This window comes from Varanus komodoensis, unplaced genomic scaffold (genome assembly GCF_004798865.1).
Source record: "Varanus komodoensis strain SLA01 unplaced genomic scaffold, ASM479886v1 scaffold42, whole genome shotgun sequence".
In the NCBI taxonomy this organism is placed as follows: Eukaryota; Metazoa; Chordata; class Lepidosauria; order Squamata; family Varanidae; genus Varanus; species Varanus komodoensis.
The window spans coordinates 3,707,701-3,719,698 of record NW_025335972.1 but is presented as its reverse complement, the minus strand read 5'-3'; the positions used below and the strand labels follow the sequence as shown (position 1 = coordinate 3,719,698).

Genomic DNA, 11,998 nt, shown 5'->3' with positions numbered 1-11,998 from the left:
AAGAAAGAAAGAAAGAAAACCTCAAAAGGGGCTGGAAAAAATGAGAGAGGCTCCAAAATGCCCCACAAATTTCCATGAATGAGGAATCACGAGAGCACAGTAAATGCCTGGAGTAGAAAAGCCCTTGGTGTTTCCAGATGAAGCATTTATTGTGAAATCACACTGGTCTATTTACAGCATCATATAGGATATTTCAGACGATCTTGTGTTCCATTTCTGACCCTCCTGTATTTTCCTGCCATTTCCTCCTCCTGTTTTCTTCCCATAAAATAATCTGCTAGGCTGTCTAGCTGGAAGAACCCATGTCTTGAACAGAAAAAATGGAGAGTTGGCTGAGTTATATGTTGAACGGGCAAAGTGACCAGATGTAGCCAGCAGAAGGCAGTGTTACTTCCAAGTTAAACTTTCCCTGACCTGTTGATATCTTAAAGAGTGCATATTTTTCCTGAAATAGGGGTACTTGACAGAGGGAAGCTTTCACACCATGACCCTTTAGTGTTTCCATGCAATATTCCCTGTTGCAAACTGACTTAATTCCTCTGTGTTCCTTACACAATTATCAGCGCACTCTTGCTTGCTGGACGGAGCAACGCTATGGCTGCTGGGTCAGTGTTCCAGGGACCATAGGGCTGCTTGGCTTGCCTCTTCTGACCATCCTCTCCCACCTCCTTGCAGGTAGCACTGAAAGAACTATGCTGGTGGCCCTCTGAGCCTGGACAGGCAGCTTGCAGGAGGATTTTCCAGGGGATAGGATGAGAAGATGAAAAGGCCAAGAAATGCATTATCCTGAGCCTCCTTCCCTCCCCCTCCAGACTTCCCTTGTTGGTTGGGCTCAAAAGATGGTCTATCAAAAGCTGCAGGGTAGAAGGATGGAGAGGCAAAGATGATGGCTACTGCTCTTTCTGCCTGGCACTGGATGATCAGAGGCCTTCAAATTCAGAGGCTTTTGAGCACCAAGGGCCTAATCAATAGGCTTCATTAATTTCCTGCAACTCTTGTCCCTGTAGAAAGAGCAGTCAATACTAACAGGCAGTCTCTTGCAACTCCTCCCTCAAAACCAGCCCTACGCCTGGTAAAATATGTGTGAGTGATCATCTACAATAAGGACTGTTTAACCCTGTAGAGTGCTACAACAGGGTTCTGTCTTGACATGCCAGCCCAATCACACACAAAAAGGGAGTAAGAGTAAAAAAGATTTATTTTGCAAAATAACAGTTCCCTGCACCCCACGGTTGCAGAAAACCCCATTCAAACTTTTTGCATCACTTTCACATCACTCTTTCCCATACAAAGGATGTCCCAAGCTCAATTTTGGTTGGTTATAATTTGCTGCATTACAGGTCTTATTACACCTGCTCACAACTGTTTCTACCAATTAATATTTGCTGAAGCTCGTACCTTTATCAGTTAAAACTATGCTTGTTATTTGGAGTTTCTTATTATCTCAGCCTCTCTTGTTACCTCAGTAGGTGTCCTGTGCTGGGAAAATTTAGATAAATTCTGGCAGAAAAATGTTGCTTATATGTGCCTTTATGTTATAAAATCAAACCTGCACTCTTTCTCAAAAGCACTGGCTTTTCAAGCCAAGTCACTGTTTAATATTGCTGTTACCTTAAGAAAATGGCATTCTTAGCTAGTCTGAGAAGCCTCACTAAAGGAAATACCTGTGTAGAAAAACTGAAATAATGCTGTTAATTTGTTTCTGAATAGGCCCACCTAAACAGAGGCAAGCTCCTCATGGGTTTAAATTGCCAAACCAGACTTCCTAAATGCTTCCTCCATCAGACATATTTGCATGTATAAACAGACTGAGGCTGACCTGAACTGACAAGAATTTGCTAGACTGACCTATCAATACAGCAATCAGTAATGGTTTTCCATACTATTAACATTATTTCTGATCAGTTTAGAACATTATGTCTTGCCTAAAAACATCAGGAGGCTATTGTACTAAGATTATCTGGAAACTTGACACTCTATATTGGTGTATGTGACTAGCAGGTTATAAAATGCTCTGAACATGTATTGAAAACTTGGAGTTGAGTTTCCCTCTGCCCAGTAACGCATTATCATTAGCTGACTGCAGGTATCCTGGGGCTCCAGACATTAAAGCAGCAAAGGTTCAAACATTTGATTTTTCCCTCAAACCCAAGCTTTTATTTCCTCCTCACAAATTGAAAACTGAGATTCTGTCACCTGCATGCCTGAAGGTTATGGCTGCTTAGGCCTATCCAGAAATCAACCTGTGTCTCCTTCATACTTATAGGTATAAAGAAGAGTCTTGCTGGATCCTCCAGAGAGGGAATTCTATAACTGAGATGCCACTAGAGCACTACAGAAAAGGTCCTGTCCTGCTCATACTCATTGAACATGTCTGACTGAAAATAGCCAGAATTTAGAATTTTGAATGTTGGGTTAGGTTCAAATGGAGCACGTTAGACTAGTTAATACCTGGATCCTCGCAGGAGTGAGCAACTTAAGACCCTCTGGTTGTTTTGACCTACAGTTCCCATGAACCCTAGCTAGCATAGCCAATGGTGAGCCAAAGCTTCTCCGAAGCCACAAATGGTACACCAGATTTAGGGCTTGAAAGGTAAACAACAGATTCCTGTAACTGGTGCTTCTACCAGCTTCATGATGGCCAATAAGCCTATGAGCAAATAGCTACCTGAGTTTTCATCTGTTTACATGGAAACATGCTTTAATATTCATACTGAAAACATTGCATAATTTAAGTGGTGATACGACATTCATCAATTTGCAAGGAAGCCCCATTGAATTTAGTGGGACTTCTGAGTAAACCCATATAGGACTGTGCTGTTAATTTGATTGTAATGTAAGTCACTATGTCAACCTATCCTTTAAAACACTTTTTTGGCACCATCTCTCTTCTACTGGGCAAGTGCCTCAATTTTCCTCATCCCTTGCTCTCCACTTTCTTTCTGAATGATTCTCAGACTGGAATTCTGAGAGTTACCGCACCCCATCTGCAGCTATTTATGAACAAGACAAACTGCCTGCACGGTTGGGCATACCCTGCCCAGTGGATAAAAGCATTGCCTTAGATGGGAAATGAGATGGATTTTGCTGTAGGCTGCTACCAAAAGAAAATTTGTTAATTTAAAGATTGTGAGGAAGAAGTAAAATGTTCCTGAAATGCATTTGAAATAAGCAAACCCTAACCCTACCACCTCCTTCTTTCTTGGGGTACTTTCAGACAATGCTTTTATTTTTTCATTGTCCTATGATAGAATATTTCTAGAATTTTTACAGGAATTCAGAAAGTGTCATTCATGTTGTGACTGTGTTTCTAACAGTTCTGTCTCTTTCTTCTCAAAAAACTGTTCAGGAAAAATTTTGATTGGTAGCACTAAGAGTCACGTGTCTGCAAGCATGCAAGTAAATAAAGATGAACTTTTGTGCACCACTTCAGCAGTATAAATGTTAATTATTTTAACCTAGTTTAGCACTAACTAGTTCTACCAAATGCTTTGCTACAATGTTGTTCCTCTGCTCTTACTGTAGAACTACAATACTAGGAAGGCCTAAAAGTTAAAACAGGTTAACAATGATAATACAGAAAGTAAGCCATTTGGTTATTTCCATTTACAGGTAGATAAATGAAATCTATGAACCATTTTTTTTCTGCACCTGTTTACAGAGAAAGATCTAACAGGGAAGACTGGCCAGCTCCCCTGGGAACTATCATCCTTTCCCAGACTATTTGACTTTCAGGGATTTTTGAAAAAATATTCATAGTTGGTTCTTAGCCAAGTAAACCTAGGCCTTTGGTTTAAGGGTGGACAACCTGAATGCATGAAAAAGCTCTCTGCACACAAACAATTAAAACCTTGGACAAGAGCAAGGTTATGTCCTGGCAGCCCACTATATGAGAAGAGAGAAAAGAGTTGACCCACTCGGGACTTGTGCACCACTGACTTTTCCCCTGCTCTCTACTAATATGTAGCTCTTTAAAGGTTAGTTTTATTAACATATATTCAATGCTTTTTTGTTAACAGACAGCATATAGCCATTTAAAACAATACAACCATAAAACGGTAAAAACAAGGATATTAAAAAATACAACAAAAACATTAGAGCTACTACATCATTTGAAAATCTAGCTTAAAAAGATGTGTCATCACATTCTGCCTTAAAGCTGGAAACATTCTCTGTAATGGAAAAAGATTACTACACTTAGTTTAAGACATCCCTTATTGCATTGTTCCACACTGCCCAGTTCACATCCTTTTTCCAAGCAGGCAACACAAAAAAGAAGAAACAAAAAGCAAAGACAATGTTATATTTCGCTCAAAGGCTAAACCACGGGAATAAAAGCTGCATATCTTTTTAGGTCCCCATTCCCAGTTTCAAGTTCCAAGACCAACGTTACCTCCCCCACTCCCCCTCCTCCTGTTTCAAATGAGAAGAGGTAATAAATCAAGCCAGAGAAACTTCTCCACCCTGATGCCCCTTAGATACTTCGTACATTGGAACTCCCATGGAAGTTGCAGTCCAAAGCATCAGGACGGTATCAGGTGGGAGAAGGTCGAGCTAAATTGAGACGTCACCAGTCCGAGAACACCTTTTCACTTCTCGCGAGATCCTTCTCCCGGTGATAAGAACGCACGGGACACTCTCACCCATTTTGCTTAGCTGATACGATGCCCCTCCCACCCCAACCGATCCTTTCGCCAACTCCGGCGAGCGGGTTTTCCTTCCAGTTCTCGCGAGACCTCAAGAAGCGTCTACTTTGGAAAGCAACATGGCGGCACTCGCCGGATCTCCGTCCGCCTCTCTGCCTTCCTTGGCGACGGCCGCCCCGAGTCCGGCCCCGCCGCCGCTTCTTGGCCCGCCTGGCTACCGGCCTTTCGAGCCCGAAGCGCTGGGGCTTAGCCCGGGCTGGAGGCTCACCAGCTACGGAGAGCTGCGGGGCTGAGGCTGCAAAGTCCCCCAGGAGACGCTGCTCAGACTCCTGGAGGGACTCGGCGGCCCACCTTCCGGATTGGCCGGAGCAGGGGAGGCGGCTGCGGCTGTAGCCGCTGGAAGCCCCGCTCCTACCATTGGTGAGACTAAGTGGGGATAGGGTCCCGGGGCTGAAAGGGATGAAGAAGGAGGAGCATTCACTGAGTGTCTCTAATTTAGAAATTGCGGAACGTGCCTGCCCTGCGTGGAAATGAGCTGGAATTGGGTGACTTTCTAAGATCCGTGTCTGTGACCTGCCACAGGTGTAGAATCGACTGCATTACTTGCAGGTTGTGGGTCTTGTGGGGCCATATTTTTGAATCCCTCCTTTGTAAAAAATAAAAAAATAAAAAAATCCAACAACTCAATGCTTCTTGTCTATCCAAGGAAAATATGCTGAATTTATCTGGCTTATATGGGCCTTTTAAAAAAATAAAGGGGTAGTGATCTTGGGTAGTATTAACACACTGAGCTACAAATTAGAAATGGCATTTGTCATACACTCCATTTAGCCTTTGGTGAGCTGCAGTTGTACAGTATTCTCTAACCTAACTCGTTGCATTAATGCATGATGAAATTATGACCTTCAGCTTTAAAGAACCACATATGTATGGATTCATTTACAAATGTGATCTCTTCCTGCAGTCCATTCTGGCATGTTGGAACCTTATCACCTTATTCCCTGTTTTACCACATTTGTAGATCCTTTGTAGTTCCTTGGGGTAGAAATGCTTTTTAGAGGCACTCCAATGCTTGTGGTCCCTCTTCTCTGTAGGCATTGGAATGGATTCCTGTGTGATCCCCTTGAGACACGGAGGTCTCTCCCTTGTACAGACGACAGACTTCTTTTATCCACTGGTGGAGGACCCTTATATGATGGTGAGCAGGGGCTACTTGCAGAAAGTGGTTGGGTTGATAGATGGGACTGAGTTGTATTTAAGATGGAACATGGTACATTTGTGCTGGGAGGAGGCAGACTGATAAGGATGATTGCCTTGTGTGTCACCTTCCTCAATTGTCTGTTGCTGCATGTGCCTGATTTAGGGTCGCATTGCCTGTGCCAATGTGCTCAGTGACCTCTACGCTATGGGCATCACAGAGTGTGACAACATGCTTATGCTGCTGAGTGTGAGCCAGAAAATGACTGATGAGGTGAGAAGCAGAAATTATAATACTACATTTTGAAAAAGCTGTTTAAGTACTGCCAAAAATTGATTTTTGTGCACCATATATATGGCATTTTGTATGTAATTGCAACACGGAGGGGTTGCAGTAAAGGAAACTCTGTGTTTGGCTCTACCTGCTGAGCCAGAAGCTTCTAATTCAAGGCTGGATTTAGCCGGGGAAGTGTAAGCACTCCTGAATCAGTAGTACTCCTGAATTTCTTAAGAGAGGTACAACAGATGTATTAAATGCAGAGTTAACCTTACTTATCATAACTTGGTTTGATATCTGATTTAAGTCTGAAACAACACTTCAAAGAGCTAGTGCTTTGCTGACCCTCTTTTCCTATGAAACATGCAGGCAGGAAATTCCTTTTGATATCCCATCTGGAGTCAAATGATTGCAGACAGTTCCATGAGTTCTTTATTGTATATTTCCCTCAGGAGCGGGACAAAATCATGCCACTGATAATTAAGGGCTTCCGGGATTCAGCAGAAGATGGTGGCACTTCAGTAACTGGTGGACAGACAGTCTTAAATCCTTGGATTATTGTTGGAGGAGTTGCAACAGTTGTATGTCAGCCCAATGAATTCATTATGTGAGTACTGAAATCTCATAAGTAGGAGTGCATGCAGAAGAGATAATATATTACAGTGCTTTGCATTGCGGAGGATCATTCAGACTCAAAACCCAAATGCAATTTTTAGAACACCTTTATTTAGGTAAAATGAAGTTCAGTTCAGCTTGTTCACACTTGACGCATTAATTCAGATGGCTACCAGTGCTGAAGTGGCAGGGCCTGGTGGTCAGCCAGATGGTATACGCAAAAGCAGGTGGTGTGCTATGCACTGCTACTGCTTTGCTATTCAGGCCTTAGTTTTGTTGTTTGTAGTGTACCTTAAGTGTTCTTGCTCCCAAATCTCTGCATGATGAAGATAAGGTATGTTTTTCAAAATCTCCAGGTTGTACATTTATTGAATTTATCTTATATCTTGGTAATATTCTTTTTGATCATGCAATTCTGCAATTACACAGATATTGCTTCTGTTTCAGAGTTTATTTTATGTATATTTTCCCCAGTTTTTCCTCCTTTTTCATCAGATAACTTTGCACATTGTTAATTTTCTTTCATTCAACCCTCAGGAGTTCTTTCATCAAAAAAGAGGCCAATATCTAATTCTATGTGAAAGGAAAAGAGTTTTCAACCTGGTAAAACACTGTTGCAACAAGATATAATTTTGGCTTTGGTCAAATTACAACTATTATCCAATAATTTAATCTTTAGACTGCTTTATTCTCTGTAACTTCCTTTTATGCTGTTGTTAAATTGAGTAATATTGCGACTGATTTTACAGTTCGATAAAAAGTAACACTATTTAGATTTAAGTCACCCTGAGAACTTCATTATATGGTAGCCTAGAAATACTGTAAGTAGGTGAATAATTAAGATGATCTGAGCATTGGTTTCCTCTTCCCTTTTATTCTAGGCCAGACAGTGCAATTCCAGGGGATGTGCTTGTGCTCACCAAGCCACTGGGGACTCAGGTAGCTGTGAATGCGCACCAGTGGCTAGATAACGTAAGTGTTCATTTGTGGGAAAACTTTGCTGCCCCTTTGTGTTCACTGAATATTGCCTAGAGTGGGGAGATTCCTGTGTATATATGCAAAAGAAAAATGCTGTGTATATGCTGTCACTGTAGTAGGCCTACGATTGGTGCAGGCCTCAGCCTGTTAGGCTAGTATAGAATATTGTGAACCTTGTGGGAGGAATCATCTGTCTGAAGGGTGAACAGTAAGTATGTACACAAGAAATTTTATGATGTAGTAGCAAGGTCATCTTGCATCAAATGGTGGAGTTGTTCCTTTGAAATATTACTATAGTGCACTATACTGACTTGATGTTGGTGGTAAGTCCTTGGATTTGTGAGCAAGAACGGGTTTTTTTAATCTTCTGTTTCTGTTCCAGCCAGAGCGATGGAATAAGATTAAACTGGTAGTTTCCAGAGAAGATGTTGAACTGGCTTACCAGGAAGCTATGTTTAGTATGGCCATGCTGAACAGGACAGGTAGGATTCCTTTTGGGCTGTGAGTCTTCACCTGTACTCGCTTTGCAATATTGATGCACAAAATATTGATGCTGCTATTGATGTTATCCATGTTTTTTTTTAAATGAGTTGAAATGCAGATAGGTGTATTCTATTGCTCTGAGCATTTTTTAAAGAGAAAAGATAGAATGTTTTTAACAAAAAAAACCCTGTCAGATCACACTCTAAAATACTTTTGAAGATTTTCAGATCATTTATGTTCCAGGGGACTCTTTAAAGGAAAATTACACTGAACTGAATATTCTAATTGTTTCAAATCTTATCTCTGTGTTGTTCTTTGAGAAGAGAAACATGTTGTAAAATGTGGATGACAACAGTCAATTTCTCTTAGCTCATGGAATAGAGCTGGCTTGTTTTTTACAGACAACACATATTCCTACAAAAAGCTATTGCTAGCATGAATGTCATGAAGCTCAAGTGTTTTAAATTCTGTTGCAGGGTAACTGTATCATCTGCACTGAAATTTCATTGTCTGTTACCGAAATCAGCTTTAACCACGAACCTGGCTGGAAAGGGTCATTTGTAATCATATCTGAGATTGTAGAATTAGTGTCAGCTATATAGTAAGAATGACTGCAGGTGGCACAGTGGTTTAAACTGCTGAGCTGCTGGGCTGGTTGATCAAAAGGTTGACAGTTCAAATCCGTGCAAGGGGGTGTGCTCTCGTTGAATTGTCCCAGCTGCTACCAACCTTGTAGTTCAAAAGCATACAAGTGCAAGTAGATAAAAAGGTACCACTTTGGTGGAAAGATAACAGGTGTTTAGTCACGCAGGCCACGTGACCACAGAAACTGTCTGCAGACTTGACTAGGAAATGGAGATGAGCACCGCCCCCTAGAGTCAGACATGACTGGACTTACCATCAAGGGGGAAACCTTTACCTTTACCTTTTTATATAGTAAGAACTGGCATATTCAATTTGATAGCCTTTAGCAGCACCAAATGTGGCATTTACTTGACAGCATGTAGATTAATGTGTGCTCTGATTGGGGACTCCCAGGCCAGTTATATTTCTCTTTCCTTGAAAGCCTTCTATTATCTGTGGTACGGAGATGCCAGAAGTAGAGTGCTTTAAAGAAGTATTCATCCTCACCCCCCTTTTGACTTTTCTATATTTTGTTGTGCTGCAACCTGGAATTGAAATTAATCTTGACATTTTTATGACTGGATGTACCAGCTCTGCCAGGTTGTCTGGGAACCATTGGTGTACAGCAGTTTTAAGTCTTGCCACAGATTCTCAGTAGGCCATTCAGGGTCTTGTTTTAAGCTACTCCAGTGTTTATTTGGCTGTGTGCTTAGCATCATTGCCCTGCTGGAAGGTGAACCCCCACCAGAGCCCTAGATCCCTTGCAAACTGAATTGGTTTTGTCTGGTGACATCTATATTTGGTGTCATCCTTCTTGCCCTCAATCCTGATCTGTTTCCCAGTCCCTGGCAAGAAAAGCATTCCCACAGTATCCTTCTGCCTCCATGAGGATGGTGTTCAGAGAGCATTGAGCCCTGTGGACTTTATGCCACACATTTTGCAAAAAAGGCCAAAACAACCCTTTTCCACATGTTTGCTGTTGTGTCCCATGTGCTATTTGCAAAATCAAAACAGACCTTGATATGGGTTTGTTTTGGCAATGGCTTCTCTCCACTCTTCCAGAAGGCCTAGCTTGGAATATCCAGGTGACAGTTGAATGGTTTCTCCCATCACAGCTACAGAGCTATTTAGCTCTTTCAGAGCTGCCAATAGCCTCTGGGTTGCTTCTCTGACTAATGCCCTCCTTACCCAGTCACTGAAGTTTGTTGACTGGCCTTCTCTACGGAGAGTTGCTATTGAGACACATTATTTTCTGTATTGTAACAATAGATTCAATAGTGCTTTGGGGGATGTTTATTCTTAGGGCTGCACAAAAATGTTCTCAAACTGGTGCTTCTATACAACTGTGAGTTCCTTTGATAACTCCTTGGTTGTCATGATGCTGTTTAAAAAGTACTCTCCATCAAATTCTGGAGCTTTCCAGAAGTAAGTGTTTAATCTGAGAACCTGTGGCACTGGAATTATATACAGATTCTGGTCAATTAATTACACTGACTTATGGAGGGAGGGAACTGCACCAGAGCTTATTTATGCATGTCACAGCAAAGGGAATGAATATCTATACAACCAATAAATGCCAATTTGTTTTTGTTTACATAAGCTTTGTGCCACAATAAAAATACTTTGTTCCTTCACAGTGTTAAATGGGTATGAGTACTTCTGCAAAGCATGGTATATAATTCTTTATCTTACAAGTAAGGTGAAAGGCTGCATCCATACAGTTGCCACCAACTTCCAGGATAAGCCAGTACAGATAAAGGAGGGGGACAGTAATTAGCTAATAAATGCTGTGCACAGGCTTATCTGCTGGTCTGTTAATACTTGTGCCTCTAAATTTCTTCTTGTCCTACAGCTGCCAGTTTGATGCACACCTTTAATGCTCATGCTGCCACAGATATAACAGGCTTTGGGATTCTGGGCCATGCACAGAACCTAGCCAAGCAGCAGCGCAGTGAGGTGTCATTCGTCATCCATAATCTGCCTATCATTGCCAAGATGGCTGCTATCAGCAAAGCATGTGGTAACCGATCTAGGCTCCTACAAGGGACATCCCCAGAGACATCTGGTAAGATAGCCTAAGCCAGGCAAGCAGAAAGTAGGTTGGATCACTGGGTAATTAGTTGTCTTCTCCCTTCTCATCCCCACCCATGTTGATGAAATGAGGAAAGCTTTAAATAACCAGGAATTGATTTTTGTATGGAAGGACTCTTTAGTCCTCTTTAGAATATGTTAAGTACTCTTTAACTGTGTGCCTTTTGTTGCTAGTCTCCACTTGTAGACTGTAGGGTTTCAATTTAAATAGTAGCCTACAAGGTGTTGGCTGGTTCTAGGCTATAGTTGTAGCAGGGAGTTTTAAGGAGTTGAATGACCTGAATTTATTCTCTTTATGTGGCAGGGGGTCTACTAATCTGCTTACCCCGGGAACAAGCTGCCCGCTTCTGTGCCGAGATAAAATCTCCTAAATATGGAGAAGGACACCAAGCTTGGATCATTGGTATTGTGGAAAAAGGCAACCAGACAGCTCGGATCATCGACAAGCCTCGTATTATTGAAGTGACACCCCGTGGGGCCAGTGCTTCCCCTCAGGATAACAATTCCAGTGCCAGCCCTGAAGCTGCTTCATGAGGCGGCAAAATGGCGTTCTTCTATCCACTGTAGAGTCTGGAATTGAAAATAGTGACACTGAGGCTCTGGATCAGCGCACATGCCTTCTTTAGCACAAAAATCCCCCTGAATATTGTCTCCTTACTGGTTGGTGGCCCCTGCTTCTAATGTAATTGGTTTCAAAGCCATTTCCTGCAAACAGGTACATTGCTGGCACTGTTGATTTGAAGATGGTAACTTGAATTATTTATTCAAATAGTTCTACCTGTTCTTGAGCTCTCCCAGCTTTTGGTCAGACTGAGCAGCTGGCTCAAAAGGAGGGTGGGTGATTTAAAAAGCCATTTGGCTGGGCCAGAAGTCTCTCCTCTCTTCATGAAGCACCTCCTTTAAATCCCACTTGTGGGCTTGGAGGAGCAGAGGAATCCTAGAGGAGCAGCACCAAGCTCAGCTTCATGGATTGTTCCCTGGATTGTAAATTATTGGTGATTTGAGTTAATAAACAAGCTGATTTCTATTGCTAGTGTGGGACTTGGAAGGGTGATGTTGCTTGCAGAGTTAATATGGAAGGAAGGTG

The 11,998-nt window shown here is 42.0% G+C and overlaps 1 protein-coding gene across 1 annotated transcript; it reads left to right on the top strand.

The window, feature by feature from the left end:
- The first annotated feature begins 4,751 nt into the window (after positions 1-4,751).
- LOC123030005 (selenide, water dikinase 2) lies at positions 4,752-11,938 on the top strand. Its single transcript, XM_044443511.1, has 8 exons — positions 4,752-5,066; positions 5,741-5,844; positions 6,010-6,117; positions 6,573-6,727; positions 7,617-7,707; positions 8,096-8,195; positions 10,673-10,885; positions 11,216-11,938. The coding sequence occupies exons 2-8, from the start codon at positions 5,749-5,751 to the stop codon at positions 11,443-11,445; spliced, it is 993 nt and encodes a 330-aa protein (XP_044299446.1). The 5' UTR covers positions 4,752-5,066; positions 5,741-5,748; the 3' UTR covers positions 11,446-11,938.
- Positions 11,939-11,998: the final 60 nt, after the last annotated feature.